Consider the following 17,456-nt stretch of genomic DNA (forward strand, 5'->3'; position numbering starts at 1 on the left):
AATTGATCGTAGGAGTCAAAAACTGGGAGACCTGCCCTCTACCTAACTTGAGGCACTTCACACAACCTCTCTGTGCCTTCTTCCTCAGCTGTAAATTGGGGATAACAGTTTTCCATCTCACTTCAGAGTATGATAACAGAAATAACAGGAATAACACAGTGAAAAGGGTGAGCCAAATAATGTGCCTACTTATTAGAACTGGAAAAAACAATCATAGTCCAGTGTTCTGCCAAATGCTGCCAAAAGCTTTATCAAGCAAATGGCTGAATAGTTTTTCATGCTAGTAGTGGTGGGGAGCAAAACTTTTGCTATAAGTGGATTTAGAAACCAATCACCAACTTGAGCATGCCAAGTAAAAGTGGCATGTGCTAACCATACGTCCTCTATGCTAAACACAAATATCAAATGGCTCTTTTTATGTTTTCTATGGAACACAAAGATAGGGATAAGTGACCTTTTCACTCAAATCGTTGGTTCAGGTGCAGCCAGAAATATTTTGTAGGACTTGTATAAAACTTGTTTCTTTTGTGGTAATCATTATATAATGCTTTTCCTCTGGGTTAACAATAGTACCCACTATTAAAAAGAACAGAAAATAAAAATGAAGTTATTGTTGAAAATCTGGACATTTAGGGGAATCTCAGCAATTTTTCTATAGGTGAGTGGAAAATATGCTTTTCTTGCATAATCTCCATACAGGCTGCCAGTTACTGAATTACCATGTTTTAAATGGAAGTCAGACAAAAATCAAAAGCAGTTTGGGAAAAGGGAACCAAAGACTCATCTGCAAACAGTTACACTGTTTAACTAAACACACAATTTTAAACTACTTTATTAAATCCAGGGCAAATGTGTGCATGAGCACTCTTGAATTCATTTAAATCTACTGTTACAGCATGAAAGGAATAGGCCACATATTTTCTGGATGACTAAGGCTGAAAAAACTGCCCAACAGATAAGAGAACTAGCCTTGGGCTTCAGACACCCAGGTGCTGCTCTACCATAGATTTCCTGTGTAACCTTCGACAAAGTACTTGGGGCCAAATCCACAGAGGCTTTTAGGGAAACCAGAGGGAGTATCCATTTAAGTACCTTGGTGCATCTGGGCCTTAGTTTCTCAATACCTCCAGTGCAAACCTATAGTTCTACTCCTCCGGGGCACTGCAAGAAAAAATGTAAAGTAACTGTGATGTGCTTAGGTATTTCATTCATTTAAGTACCATGGACTGATATATGTGTTTATCTTGCCTTAAATTAAAGTGACTTTACCAATTTTAAGCCAAAATAAATGTATCCCCTCTGGACTCTGCACCAGTTGAATTAAACTCCTAGTGTTAACTAAGGAAACAGAATGGCTGTGAGAACCTTCTCAAACAATCTGTGCCAATCCATCTCCCCGGCCTGTTTTATTCATGACAAAACAAAGCTAACTACTGCACTGGTAGGCAAAGGGAGCATGCCATGTCTACGAAGGATTTCTGATATTCTGTGTTTTTGGGAACAGAAGAACGTTGTGGATGACACATTGAAGATGAACCACTACAACATCAAAGAACTGAAGTATTCATCTCTAAAACATGGGAAAGCCAGGCAACAGCAGGATAGAAAGGTGGGTAGTATCTGTGCACATGGACAGATTTAGGAAAAGGTGGTGCAGATGGTGTGACACAGGGGTTGGCCAGATTTTTAGGCAGGGTGCCAAAAAACCCCAAACCTTGACTTCTAAGATGTTGGCATGCTTGTAAGATGTTGGCATGCTGTAAGATGTTGGCAAGATGAAGGGCAGATGGCAGGGAAGCCATGAGAAGCCTGATTGTTGTTGTGACAGTGCAGCCTTGGCCTCTTCCCCACCATCTGCCCTGAGTCGTTCACACACTTGTCACCAGCAAGGACCCAAGCTGGGGCTCCACAGACCCTGGTGCAGCTGCTTGCAGTTTTCCCACCACCTGCTGCAAGCAGCCTGGGCTCCATGGCTAGTAGCAGGGGTCTGCCCAGAGCCCAGGCTGGCTGTGGCATGCCAACCAAAAGGCTTCATATACCATGCTCTGGCATGCATGATGGGGATTGCTGACCTCCCGTGTGCCACATCATCACATGTAATGCAACACTAGGTTTTCTCCTATTAAAGGGAACCAAACTGATTTATTAATATACTAGGGGATAGCACTATACTATTCAATTTAATATCATTATTGGGGGCTAACTATTGCAAAGTGCACTAATTTGCTGGATTATATATAAAGTTAAAAAACCCAACAAAGTAGGCAAAAAATAGTGGAGATAAGCCAAACATAGTATCATTAGTCCTCTAGTCCTTATAGTTAAATGTACATCTCTTATTCAGATTTATAAAATAAAATCTAGCCTTCTTGAGCATCTTGACCGTGGCTCCAATACTTCACTGTCAGTCATTTCTATACCCAAGTAAATATTATGGTTAAGAAAACCCTTAGATTTTTTGTCAGAGCCTGCAGGGCTGTGAAATAGAGGGAAAAGATTATTGGAATGGGTAACAGGAAAATTGTAGAAGAAAGGATAGTCTGAAGAGTGGAACATCAAGACCATTCAAAAAGATAAAAGGTCCTTAACACCTGTGGGAGGGAGAGAAATTAAGAGGAATCAAGAAGATGATAATAAGCCATGAAGTCAACTGACTCTCTCAGCACTGCATAAATAGAAATGCAGCTGCCCCTTCCAGGTAGTTGGTTTTAAAGTTTGGGTGGGGCAGGAATCGAAGAGATAATTGCACCACTGCACCTCCCAATACCCTCCCCATCCACCTATGTCTGTGCAACAGAAAGGGGCTAATAACTAGGGTGACAAAGAAGGCTTTTAGAAAACATCAGCAAGGCAATGGTTTTGTTTTACTTTGTTCCCATAATAGTTCAGCCAGTCCTTACACCCTCATACCTCCCCCCCTCCCCAAATCAAAAATATATTCTCAGTGATTTTCACCAGCCACAAGTATTTGGAAAGAGTTTCACATGCTCGGAAATAAAAGGAGCTTCAGGAAATGTGTTCTATCATATGGAAAACATGTTCCTGTATTAAAGAACAGTTGTATAGAATAGGCTTGGATAAACTGTTCTGTACCTGCACATGGTGTTACACGGATATCAGACAAACTAACAAGCTCTGTACTAGGACTACATCCTAGTGGCTGCAAAACTAAGCAGCAATCAGCACTACAACAGGGAAGGAGAACTGAAATTAGAAAGCACATCAGTACAACTTAATAACCCTGCCAGAAATGATCATGTATATGAAAATTTCACTGACAATAAATAATATGAATGGAAGGAAACACTTCGAAAAAATAAAACCAAACATAAAAATTGCAAACAGAACTCAAACACACCATGGTATCTTAGTGAATTTACAAGGCCATTAAAAAAACAGAGTGAGGCACATACTCTATTAAATTCACCTTGTTTCCATAACACAGAGCCAAACTTAGTAAATAAAAAAAACCCAAAGTCAGTTTTATTCTGAATTTTATATTGTTAGTTGCTGACAAACAAAACTTTTAAACTGAGTTGAATGTTCTTTTGTGTTGTTACAGATCATTTTAGTACCCTTAATCTGTACCATTGTGCCCTTGGAATCTCTGTTTCAATTCTGTAATAAACCAAAGGCAAATGTTTATTTGCAAAGGGTGAAGATAAGGCTACCAGAAACATAAGTAATTCCTTTAGGAAAATATAGTTAAGCAGAGGTAAAAATTGTATAGAATATTCAAGGGCCAGGCAATTCATTTAATGTGAGTGTATAATGACCTAAGTGATAATTTTCTGCATCAACATAGCCTGTACCATACTTGCACCTAGACTTTGGGTTTTCCCTTTATGAAAAAGAGTCTTTGTAGTTATAATATGTAGACAAGTTATGAGCTGAGTCAATTTAAATTATTTAAATTTTAAAATGACCTGCTGCAATTCTATTTTTAAGAACTGTATAAATCATCATATTTTCCCATTACATTATCTAGCTGTTGAAGTACAGCTATTCTAACACTTGTAACCACACCTTTGAACAGGGACACTTTCCTATATGCTGATAAAAATAGATCCCTAATTTAACCCATGCAGCCTGTTTTGAATAGCTGCAGTTTAGTGCCATCATGTCAATGACTAGCTCAGCCTCTCTCATTTCTTACCCCCTATTCACTAACAAGCAGATTAATGCGGTAATAATAGCTGACAGAACAGTCACTCAGCAGTTAAGTTTGAGGACGTCTTCTTTAAAAAATACACCAGTAAATTTAATTTTTATAGAGCATACAGACAAAATGTCATAAAACTACACCATACCCTCCAGTGAAGAATAGCTGATGCTTATTCCACATAATAATGTTAGTCTAATTGTCATAAAATAAGATGACATCTCTATAACTAGTAGTGCCAGTGTCAAAATACTGTTGGACACATGTTTTATTCATGACAGAAAGAGTCACTCTTGATTCTGTCAATTGCTGGCAGACTACTTTAAAATCATCATAACTCTCTCCCCTGCTCTCCCTCGCTAGCTATGACCATATTATATAGTAACAATGCACCTGAGTACCTATCATACAGATTAATTTTTCTAGCTATCCATGCTTTGCTCTAACATCACAACTCAGATAACAAATTCCAGCTGACTTTTTAAATATATTCTTAATTAGGCTTAAAATTGACTTGCAGAACACGTAAGAAGTGCTGATCACTTTAGTTTAGAAATGTACTTTCTCTTTCCATTGGAATTCTAGCAGTCATTCTTTCTGTGTAACTTAATGGAAATGGTTCAGTGAATTTTGACGCTACTTGTTAATAGTCTCATCCGACATTACATTTTTCCTTATTGTTGTCTATTGGAAGTAACTGGCATTTTTTAGTTGAAAAATTATTTGTATACATACATATGCTTACTGCTTTTATGTATTTTTGGGTTAAAAAGCACCTTGTCATGATTTCATGACATCAACTGAAAGGTACGTGTACAGTATTTACATTAGTCACCTTCACCTCAACCTGCTGCCCCCATTGGCTACAATGTTTTCACCAAGAGCCTTAATTTTGGCAGTGATGTTAGATTTAAACTACAGGCAGTTGAATGAATAGATAGTTTCTGCAAAGCAAAAGTTAAAGCTAAAAGTTTCCTTGACAATTGTTACTGCTTTTGCCATTAGCTGCACAGTCACGCTGCTGCTAAATTAGCATATGGAAAAATACTTAATTTAAATGTTGCTAAGATCTTATTGGTAAGATCTCAGCTCTTCACATATGTTCCATTAAGCGATCTTAAGAATTCTAGGGATTGTTTCTTTAGCATCCCTAGCCTGTTGCTTTTTTTTTGGTTTGTTTTTTTCCTTTGTTTTTCCCCTTTTTTTTCTTGCTTACACTTGCTGTTCTATTTCTATTGCAAAAAATAGAGATTCTCTCTTATTTCTAGCCACAATTATTTAGAAAAAGCAACTCTCCCCATATATCAAACACAGAAAAGTGGAACTCACGTAGAACACCTTACCTTCCATAAACCACCACATGAGGAAGAAGTTGAAAAGACTAATATTGGTGATATATAACTTACAGTTGTGATAGGCACCAATTAACATGTTTTCTTTACTAAGGAAAAAGTTATTCTGCCCCTCAAATCTGAGATCCAATCCATTGAAAAATAACTTGGGAAAATAAAGTAGAAGAGCACTGACCTTTCATTATACATGACCTTTTCATTCAGAGCATTTCAGAACCATTCTTAACATGTACCACAATCTGAAGAACAAACTTCAATCATGCAAAAGCTGTTTGATTATTATTAATTTATGTCATTGTTCAGTTGAACTGAGTGACTTAATACCTTCCATATGTGGAAAGTGCATTATATACATGGGTGATGACCCTTGAAATTAAGAATATGAATACACCAAGATGATACATGAGGCTGTCTAATGAACTCTGATATCAAGGCTGTGCAAGTAGTAAACAACCAAAAAGATCAAACAACACAATAATTTTTTACTAACTACCTATAAAATATTTATATAATGTTTAAAAATATGCGGAAGATAACACAGCAGGGGAACAGTAATGTTTTGCAAAACACATAAAATGTTTGGGTTTTATTACTAGTAGGGCTTTAATATGTCACATTATAACAACTCTCTAAAAATATACTTAATTTAATGCACATCCTATTGAGATTTATGAGTAATACATAAACCTAATGAGTTGAATAATTATTAAGAAAAACAGGTTATGTCAACTGCTGTTAATAATAGATGATGATGAAGGAGACCACAAACTGGAAATATGTGTGCACACACTGTGGAATCAAACCGGCAGAGTGGTCTAGGTCTACAATGGCCATAGTTGTATCAGGTCATATTAGCAATGTCCAGAAGACACATGATAACTGCCAGTCATTTCTTTCAAATTTCTAGAGGAAAAGGTGAAATTACTTCCTAACAGTAAAAGAGCAAACTTCTGTTAAGTTAACTGGTTGGAGGATGATGGGCAGCTTTTAATGGATACTGTGCCATATCCGCTTTTAGAAAGTGCCACAGATTGCAGGAAGGAGAGATCAAAGTTCTGGGCACAACTGCACTTTTCCTCCCCTCCTTCCCCCTTGAACATTCAAGACTTCAGAGACCAAACCTAGCCCTGATAGTACAGTGTGCCCGATCCCAGACCACCAGAAGATCATACTATGCTTACAGGTGATTTCCTGAGAAACCAGTTAATTTGTAATACACAAACTTTCTCTTTTCAGCAGTGCATGCTTTCCTGTCCTCTGCTTCGCATCCTTGCTATCACTGACAGACCCCAGACATCTTCCTAAACTATTACGTAGTTGTAGCCCTGCAACCAAGCTAAAGTTAAAAGGACATGTCAGTATCACTGTTCTGTGCATATATATATATATATTTAAACTATCATTCATTAAAGATTAGATATTAAATATGATAACAGATATCAGAATAAAAGATATTATATAATAGTGTACATATTATATATACTATATGTTGTATATATTAAAGTATATGCACTCATATATATTATAAATTATATGTTTGTTATACATAATATATAAATGATATATAGTATATATTATGATCTAGCATGTATAATATATATAATTTAGAATATTAATGAAATTATACAGTATGTATGTAATATTTTAAATTACATGCTAGATCCTATTATATACATAGTACATAATCACAGGTAATATAAATGTATGTAATATACATACTACATCATATCGTACATGCTATATATTAGATATATACTACGTAATCATAGATAGTATAAGTGACATAGTATGTATATAGTATAAGTTACATACATTATACATGCTATACCATATCAAACACATACTACAGTCATAAATTAATATAAATGATATTACATAGTATATATATAGTATATATTATAAATTACATACAGCCTTATACATGCTATATAATAGTATATACATACTACATTATCACAGATATAAATAGTATATAGTATGTTATACTATATTATATAATTATACTGTTCTAGTACACTACAATATAAATAGTATATAATGTATACATTATAATACTATATATCATATATATACTACAGATGCATGTATTTTATAAAGTGTATACACGTTACATGCAATATTATACAGCCTATACATGGTCTGTATTAGGAAGCACATGTCACATTAGAGAGTGCACAGAACAGTGGGTACGGTACACTATTCCAGGGGGTATGTGTTATCCATCATGTTGCATGCCCACTGCTGACTCCCGGCTGCAGCCGCCAGGGTCCAGCTGAAGCCCGCTCCCAATCTCAATGGTTACTCAGCAGAGACTGCCGCCCCGCTCCCCCGCCCCCGGCGCAGCCTCGCCCTTACCTGCTGCTCTCCCGGCTCCGCGGCTTTCACCAGGTGCTTCTCCTTGTACAAAGCCCAGAGCCCAACGTGAGGCAGGAAAATTAAAGCCACCGTGAACACCGCCGTCATCTGCAGCACCCGCTTCTGTTTCCTCTTCATGGCAAGCGGCAGCGAGTCCTCAGCTCCGGCGCCTCCACCGCGCGGCGCCTCCGCTCCCCCGCCCCGAGGCCGAGCCGCCGCCGAGAAACTTTGCCCGCCGGCCTCGCCCGGCCCCCGATCCCGATCCCGATCCGCCCCGCGCGCGGGCGCCGCCAGCAGCTGCGGAGCAGACGCGAGCCCGGAGTCAGCCCGTGTCGGCCGCCTCCCCCTTCCTCCTCCCCCGCCCCGGCCCCGCGGGCGGCACAAGTTGGGGCCCGGGGGCGGCGGGAGCCGTGGGCAAGCAGCAGCAGCCACAAGGTGCGGCGGCAGCCGGGACTGGAGGAGGAAAGGAGGGAGAGAGGGAGGAGGGGCGGCGGACCGCACTTCGCGAGCTCCGCAAACTCCTCCACACCCCCCGCCCCGTTCCCGGCTGCCAGGCGGAGCCCGCACGGCGCTGCCCCCTAGCCCGCGGCTGCCCCTCGCTCCCCCCGCCCACGGGGGGGCATCCAGCAGCACGGGCGGGCTGCGGCGCTGCGAGAGGACGCCGAGGGGGGCTGAGCGCCCATCCTCCCCGACACGTGCGCGGGGGGACCCCCCTCCCGGGCCCGCGGCTCTCGTAGTAGGGCGGCGCTGCCGGCGGGGCGGCTCCGGCCTCACCTCGTCCCCTCCGGCTCCGGCATGGTGCGCGCTGCGGGAGCCGGGGAGGCTGCGCCCGTGTGAGGCGGCGGCGGCGGCGGCGGCGGGTCCGGCGCGCAGCGCTCCCGCCCGGCTCCTCGCTGCAGCTCCCCGGCAGGAGGGGGTGGGCGATGCCGAGAGCCCTCCCCGGAGCAGAGGCAGGCGCCTGCTCTCCAGCCGCGGAGTGATGAGGAGCAACCACCCCCCCGGCCGGAGAAAGGCCCCTGTGGTGCAGCTGAGGGAGCCGCTTGCCCGTGCCCCCGGGGAAAGGAGGGAGCTGGCGCTGTGGCCAGGCCTCCTTGGCTATCCCCGGCCCTCCTCTCAGCACCGGGGTTGGGTCCTGTCCCCACTGCATCCCAAACTCCAGGGGTGACTGGTACCACCGGAGTCGGGGGGCATGTGCCCCCCCAGTGGCCAGTCAGCAACCAGTGGGGTCCCCCCCTGCCCATCTCGCCAACCAGGAAGCGTGAGCGGCACTCCAGAAAGTGCCAGCAGCAATTCACCTGGTGCCCCCACTCTCTGGCCAGCGCTCGCAGGGAGGGTGCTCCTGTCTGCTCCCCCACCTGTCACCTAAGTGGGGAGCACTGCCTGTCAGGGGGTGCTCCAGCGCTCTCAGGGGGTGCACCATTGCCAAAATTACCCCCGCCTGCATAGGCCGTGGAACAGGGGTGGGATGCCTGGGCCATGGCCCAACCAAATTTTAGCACGTTAATGTTTATAACCCACAAACACACAATTGTCATTCCAGTTAAAAACTGTACAGCTGGTTTTTCGTTTTTAACGGCACAGCTAGCTGAATAGCAAGCTACGCTGCCACTTCGTTTGTGCCCCTGACGTGACATTTCTGATTGACACGTGTCATTAGGTAAGTTGCCTGTGCGTACGTCTCAGCTAACATAGCAAAAACATGTTCAGGATGTCAGGGGGGAAAAAAACGTAAAGCAAGGGATCAGCAGTGGGAGCTGGGGGTGGGGGGGCAGGGGTTGGTTGGTTTGTTTGCCCCCTCCCCTGACCAAAAAGGCATTCCGCAGCCCCTGCCCACCTGAATGGGACAGATGCACCCCTGAATAAACTGGGGTTGAGAGACGCTACTGTCCCCAGGGTCAGTTCGGACAGGGGAATAAGAGGCTTGCCCTGCTCAAGAAACCCCTCATTCCAAAGGAGAGACTAGCTAAGGAAAGATTTGGGCAGAGAGAAGGGGGAGCCGTCTATGGAGCAGGCCACATTTCCCTCCCCCCAACTCAGTCCTGGGCTCATCCTGGTCATTCCCTCCGCTCCCCTCCCCAAACTCATCCCTGGGCTCCCCCTGTCTTGGAGGAGGAGGAAAGCTTTAAATTTACAGGGACAGAGAAGTTTTTGGGACAGCCTCTCAGCTTCTTTACAAGTCCCAGTTTTCGACCCTCCCATAACATGCCTCCCTCTCCCTGTGTGCATCTACAGTGCATATCTTCTAGGCAGCCTTTTTTATAGAAAAGTGTGATTGTCCACAATGAGCACAAACTTAAGCCTGTGTTAAAAAGGCCGCTGGGTCAGTTGTTCTTCCTTTTTTTTTATATCAGCCACTGAGCCAGTGAACAGGTTCCTGTTTAGTTTCTGGAACTGCAGGTGTAACTCCTGCAACAAGAGTCAACCAATTCTTCCTCCCTGTGAACACTGGACATTTCAAGTTGCTGAAGGTTTCACTGGTGGAACTGAAACAGGAACCCAGAAGCATGAACTAGGGCAGATTCAGCTAGAAAGGAAGGCTCAGTTGTACTGGCTTGAGAGGGAGGGTGTAGGAGGAAGAAAAGTTCCTAGGAGTGATTTGAAATGCCTTTTCCCCTCCTCCAGATTTGGAAGGAGTCCCTAGCTTTCTCCTTGTGTGAGGTGACATTCTTTGCTGTGTCTTGCCATAGAAATGTCTGCTGCAGAAAAATAGTTCCTAAATGTACATGAGAGAAGCAGCTCTAAGTGTCTTTATTTGACAAGAAGGTGGAAACCAAAGGAAAAAAAACCCTCCACTGTAGAAGAAAAGCCCAGAGATTTCAAGTAAGAATCTGCCATGTCACAGACAGTCTGACCTGCTGTGGGTTTTCTGAGTTCTTTGCAACAAAAGACTTGCTCTATTATTCTTCCATAGCCACACACAAAAAAGTGAAGGCTAAAAACTGGCCTGTTCAGAGGGGCGCACCGAGTCTAAAAAGGTGGAGAACCGCTATTACAGAATCATGATTCTCTAGTTTAATGAATATTCAAGTCTTTTAAATTTACACCTCCTCTCTGAGTCAATGAATAATGTGCTATTTTAAATACCAAGTGGAACAGCATCAACAGGAGGTACTGAGGGCAATCCACCCAAGTATAACATATAGCATGGTGTTTAGGGTACTCTCCAGAGTTATGAGTTCAAATGTCTTTAGGCAGAGAATTAAACTGAACCTGGGCCTCCTGCTACATAGTTTGACCCCTGTGTAGGGGCTGCTCTTCCTTTGTTCTGTGAAAATATCCAGAAAGACTGTTGTTTTTTCCCCCAGCCTAACTGCTTTGACAGATTTGAGTTGGAGTCATAAATAGATTCTGGGTAATCAAATATCACATGTTTTGGTTTAATAAACTAAAAAATTCCACCCAACTCTAAATCAACAAGACTCAGCTTCTGAACATACGTTTGTTGTTTATAAAAAAATGAAATCTTCAGCTGTTATTGCTGAAGACAGAAACAGGTAATTCAAAGCTAATAATGTAGTGATGTCTGCCTTGATTTACAGAACTTCCAAGAGGAGAGGTACACACTTAAGATATTAGCCATTCCACCTCTTAAATCAGTAAGAAATCAGAGAGAAGCTATCTGATCAGGATGTGTATAGTCTGGGAGTTGTACTGTATTTACTTGAATCCATTCAACATATGGGGAAAAAACCTTCATCTTGGATTTGAATACAAGGCTGGAAAGGCAAGTGGTTGCTGTGGTCCCAGCCCAGTCTAGGCTTGGAGTCAAGTCACAGCCACTGCCCCCACCCTCCAACCCCACATGCCTAACCTGCCACTGCTACTTACAGGAACCAAGTTGTGAATCTAGTCCCTGCCTTCCCAGGGAGCAGTAGTGGCAGTCCTTCCTTGGCAGTAGTGGCAGTCCTTCCTTGGCTTCAACCCTGTGGCTGGAGCTGCAGTTGCCACTGCATGGCTGGATGGGGGCCAGAGCTGGAGCAGTGATTGAGGGTAAACAGCACGGGGAGGGCAGGTGTCAGGGAGGCAAGTGTCAGAGGCCAAGGTGCAGGGCAGGCATTGCAGAGGGGGCAGGCAGTAGGGGAGTCAAGTGGCCTGACCCCTGTCCTTTAAGCTTGCCCCCTTGCTGCTACTTGCCTTCCTGACATTACCTGTCCCACCGCAGTGGTACGGAAGGATAAATTTAAGACAACTGTCCAATAATTATATTCTGTGCATGGAAATGTATGACAACTTCCTAAATTTCCTATGTATACAATCTAATTATTAGAGTGTCATCTTAAATTTGAAGTTGTCTTGGCTTTGAGAAAATGTGTCATCCCAATTTTGCACTAAGTGGGTTTGGAAAATCTGACTGCTTCCTCTTCCACAACCCCAAATCACACATCCTTTCACAGCCTATCAGGGCTTCTGAGACAACCGAGGGCCAAAGAGAAGTCAAATTTAAGAAGCTCAGTAGGACGTGTGATCCACAAAGAGAATTCAGGTGAGGGCCCATGGAGGAAAGCATGAATGGTACTATCTGAATATCTGCATGTTTTGATGAACAAACACATAGCTGGATCTTCAATAAACTCTATTTTTCTTTCTAATCTGCTGTCATCACACTCTCTCTGCCTGCCTTCAGAGGGGAGAGTGAACTGAAGTTTGCATTAAAACAGATAGGACCTGGCAGGTGGCACTGCTGCTGTACAATAGTTCATATGGCAGCATGCACTGATCATCTTGACCAAGACTTTGCATACTGGTTTAATTAGTCTGAATAGTACAGATGAGCCCTAGTTTGGTGGTAGCTTTTACCCAAGGAAATTGTATTCCAAAGGACATACTCTGTTGCAGGAGCTAAATGCTGCATTTGTGAAATCACAGAAGACAGGGAATCTGGTAGTAAGGAACATTGTTACAGCCTGCAAAGAAGAACTTGATTTACTACAGTTTGCTTCAAATAATGAATTAATCCAGTAGAGTTATGACTAACAAACTGTAATATGGCTATATAAAATTGTGACTAAAGGAAATGGGAAGGGAAAGATCATTGTCTGCAGTATTTAGCCCCAAATGATCCTTCCAGTCATGAGAGAGGGAACTGACCAGCCTGTTCCCATGTCTTGCTGCAGCCTGCCTCATTTGAAAAAAAAAAGAGGAATGCTCTGAAACACTTTCACACACATTGTGGGACCACTGTTGCGAGTGTCTGAAGTGACATTGTTAGCAGCCAATGATTTTGATATTTCTGGGACTAAACTGTCTATTAAGACAGCTCCTCATCTTTCAGGTGTTTGAAAGTTTCCTAGTGAACCACCATACTAACTCCATTATTGTCCTAAATTAAATTAAGGGGGTAAGTGAAAGGATGCTTACAGTAGCAGATGGGTAATAGGGGATGGAAAGTCAGGCTGATATGAAGGTAGTACTTTTTGTAATTCTTGAAAAAAGATTCATAATCATCCACTATGAGATACAGTTACTAGTTATACTAGACATTTGCCTCTATGCTACTTGGACCAATTCTTGGTATACTATTTCAATAAAGCTTCCTCTAACTCCTAACTCCTTGAATCTTGAGATATATTCACTGAATCTTGAGATATATTCACTGAATTGTTTCCATGTCATTTAGGCTTACTCTGCTTCAGCTTTGTGGTTCTGTTTTAAAAACCAGCACTACACATTTGAAGTATTGTTAGCTCTAGAAATTTCCCACTCTTCTTGAAGCTCCAACTATTGGGGCATATCCCCATGAGCAGGAACGTGTTTCCCTGGGAACAAACCACAGTGTCACAATGTGTGCCACTGCCACTTGTCTCCGGGGAAGGCCCATGCCATTCATGCTCTGGTGCACGGCAGGTTGACCCAGGTGAGGTAGGGGAGGCTGGGGCAACCTGCCTGTCCTGGGGGCCTCTGGGAGTTGCAGCTGTGGCAATCCTGCAGCAGGGAGGCTCGCTGGCAGCCAGAAGGTGCCTCCAGCCAGCCAAGCTCTGGTTTTGGGTAGTGCATACTGCTGCAATTTGTGCCACCCCACATTTTTAGGCATGTTTTTTTGTGACCCCGGGATTTCCCAGGGTACCCCCGGCCTCCCCCCCATGCTGCAAATCAGCAGTGTGGGTAACACCTGCATGTGTGGTGTGTGCAGCACCCCACATCGCATGTCCACACTCAACTGGACGTACCCTGGGTGTCAAATAGTTGACAGCTTTATTTTATTTTTATTCTTTAATTGAAAGTATTAGCTCTCCTAGTTGAGAGAAAAAGCATGAAAACTAAAGATTAAAAATGTAGTGGGAATAAATCTGAAATTTCCCTTTTCTTGGCACTCATACTTTCAGTCACATGACCAGCGTGTAGCTGGAAGTCTACTCCCTTAATTAAAATGTGATAATTTAAACAGAATTGGAAACAAAATTGTCTAAATTTTATTCTACAGACAGAATGTATAAAAGAATACGATCCCTATCATAGAATTCTAAAGGTTCATTTTTAAATAGTTTTATAGAGAAGTTATTATGCTATTAAATTCTATAGGACTTTTACATGAGTAATGCTAAAGCCAAGAATTATCTCCACGTTCCAATCTTTCTTCTATCTGACAAGTGGGATGATAGATGATTGCTGTTCCATTGTTGCTGTGCCACTATAAACTCAAAAAAGCAAACACAAATGTTGATAGATCAGATTCTTTTCCAGTTACCTCAAGCTGTAGATTCACTAGTGCGGAATAAAGAAAGAAAATAGCTAAAATACAGGAGTAATTAGAAAAGTTTCTTTTGTAAAAGACTATAAGTATGATGTCAAACATTCCTAAATGGCACATTCAGTAATCACAAAATGCTGATTTTGGTGGAAAAATAGTTTCCTATTCTTCCATTGACATTCAAATTCTACATGCATTTTGAAGCTAAATCTGGAGCTTGAGCGCACTGTTTTCAAAAAAAAAAAAAAAAGAACAGTTCTTGCTAAGAGTGTCAGTTACAAGAAGAAAATGCTTTTGCTAACATGCACACAGTAAACCTAGTCTGGAATGCAGTATACCAATGTAATAGCTAGGAATAGGGAAACTGAGGAACAGACATTAAGTAAAAGCCCCAGTCTGAGACAGCAGACACAAGGAGTTTATGACAACAAATAAAAACAAAGGAAATGATTAGCATCCTCCCTATCTTGACCCATTATAAGACAGCATCGCACAGTAGCAATGAAGTTGGGAGGACCCTAGGTTAAAGCAGCCAGACGTCTTGAATCCAGTACCTTAGGCTTAAAAAGCTCTATATTTAGAACATTTTCTGCAGTCTTTTTCATAGTAGCAGTTCTCATTCATGAATGTACTTCTATAGAAATCAATGCTTGTATGAATAGGATCAGTTCACGTAAGTCAGACTTCTATGTAAGCCCAATAAATTTACTTTTTATAGGAGATGTGTTAACTTCATCTCTTACATTTATAGAAAATGCCTGATTCGAAGCTCTACAAGCTAAAGACTTCTACCCACAGAAGAGATCTAGGGCTTAGTCCATCAAAGCACTGACCCTTGCTACTTTGTGGAAACTAACTTGATGAACAATTTGAAAAAGCAGACATGTAGAGTGGGGTGGCTGAGCAAAAAGATGGAGAGCAAGAAATTAATGAGTTCTAATATAAAATCTGTCTCGAATGCCTGAAGCAAGTCACCTACGACCAAGTCCTCATTCCACTCAAGTCATTTGCAAACCTCTGCCCATTTCAACATCTGCAAACTAGAAATAATATTTACACAGAAAAAGAACAGGTAAAAAATGCATATTTTTTGGGTCACAAAATGCAGGTTTATTCAAATGTTTTCTAGGCTTGTCAGTTTCAAGAAAAATCTATTGATGGAAAAAATGTAAAAGTATTTTGTTTCAACAAGATAAAAGCATTTTTATTGCTGTTTGTTTCAATAATATTGAAACAGGATGTTTGTGCTTTAACTATACCATATAATCTGAGAGAAGTATTTCTGTTTCCAAATCCATTGTGTTTGTTCTTTGAGAAATTGACCTTTTTGTTCTAATTCATAACAAAAACATTTCAAAGTGGCAGAGTTTCCCATGGTATGGAAATTCTATTTTCTATGTAGCTCCATGCAACAATATGAGGGTCTTAGGTTCTGGAAACATTTGAAGATTAAGAGTAAAATGTGTACTGGTGCTTATTAAGAGAGCATGTACAGTAATAATCCCCATTGTTTCCCATGGACTTATACCATATCCCCATTTCTGAAGAAATTCCCTGGCAGCTAGATCTAACAATTGTATGGCATATTTGTGCCAACATCATTATTATAAATAGGCCATAGGGCAATGATGATTACGTTTCTACAGTCAATCCTGAAATATTAAACTGTTTAATTTGGAGGCCACTTCTGAGAATTTGATCCAAGTCACGTAGAAAACCTGTGTCAGAGCTAGGAATAGAATCCATCTCTATTTCAACCACAACATTACCTTTATTTAAGGTCCATTGGCTCCAGGTATTTTTCTCCTGGTCCTGAACCAAAATTGCCAGTTAAGAACACAGATGCAATAGGGCAGGTCCATGCCCACGGTTAAATAGTCTAGACCAGCAGACTCCAAAGTCTGATTTGAAATATCCATTCTAGCAAACCTCAGTCAAATAGAAAATTAGGGAAGGTAGTGGTGTTAGCTCTTAGAAAAGACTAAAAAGATCAATTCTAGAAGCCATATGCTACTTAGAGTGGCAATATTAATCCAGCTGAACAACGGTAATTTTTTTTGTCTAGTACCTGAGCTACCTGGGTCACTAATGCAACTATCCAATAATGTTAGTCCCCAGACCTGTCCTTGAGGAACTTCACTATAACCTTGGTCCAAAAGAGTCTGTATGCTGTAAAGTAGGAAGCTTATTTTTCAAGAGAAAAGTGTGTTAATTATGACCTGGAATATCACATAGCCACAGTAGTCAATCATCTTAGACTTCACAACCCCATCTGATCAACCCATGGTGAACAGTTCAAGCATGGGGTTGAGAGAAAATTTGCATTGAACAGGGCATCTAAGCGAGAAATGAAATACTTCCAGATATAGGAATAAATGTAAAATTAATCTCTTTTCTACAGCTTTCTTACAGTAGAACAGAAAATGTCATTCATACTTTCTATTCAGTGCAAAAGCCAAAAGGACTGAAGTTTAAAGGTGGCTGTGTATTAGCTTTCTCTATTATTTCCTCACCAAGTCTTCCTAGTGCAGATTCAGGGATGTGTTAATTTGGATGGAATAATGGATGGCATTTGGATGTACATTTCCATTTTTTCTAAATTATTGAAAACTAACTGAGGTTGATGCAGATTTGACTACCTCAGTCTTACACTACATTCAGACTCCTCTTTAGATAGCCCTTAGTAAGAAGATCTTCCTAAAAAGCAGGTAGCATAAAAAAATGTAGATGCTACCTAGGCATAGATGGTCACTAGGTTTTCTGGTCTTTCTACAATCTCCAGCTCTCAGGCACCCAAAAGATTGCTTAACAACATTCAGTCTTGTGTATATATCCTCCAGGAACATGCCATTCTGGTAAGATTTATGGGATAGCTTCCCAGATTTTCCCAAGTTTACTC

At 41.7% G+C, this 17,456-nt stretch overlaps 1 protein-coding gene across 2 annotated transcripts in view; it reads right to left on the minus strand.

Moving 5' to 3' along the window:
* GALNTL6 (polypeptide N-acetylgalactosaminyltransferase like 6) overlaps positions 1 to 8,821 on the minus strand; it is a 961,474-nt gene extending 952,653 nt beyond the window's left edge. The window contains exons 1-2 of one of the 2 annotated variants that reach the window (XM_090036188.1): positions 8,644 to 8,821; positions 7,870 to 8,166 (exon numbers count right to left, since the gene is read on the minus strand). In XM_090036188.1, coding sequence (XP_089892314.1) covers positions 7,870 to 8,007 — 138 coding nt within the window. In that variant the 5' untranslated portion in view covers positions 8,008 to 8,166; positions 8,644 to 8,821. Of the gene's footprint in view, positions 1 to 7,869; positions 8,438 to 8,643 lie in introns of those variants that run through there. The other variant, XM_090036189.1, reaches the window with a different exon arrangement.
* Between the last annotated feature and the right edge of the window lie 8,635 nt (positions 8,822 to 17,456).

Source organism: Crocodylus siamensis, chromosome 2 (genome assembly GCF_052110815.1).
Source record: "Crocodylus siamensis isolate JL-2025a chromosome 2, ASM5211081v1, whole genome shotgun sequence".
NCBI lineage: Eukaryota > Metazoa > Chordata > Crocodylia > Crocodylidae > Crocodylus > Crocodylus siamensis.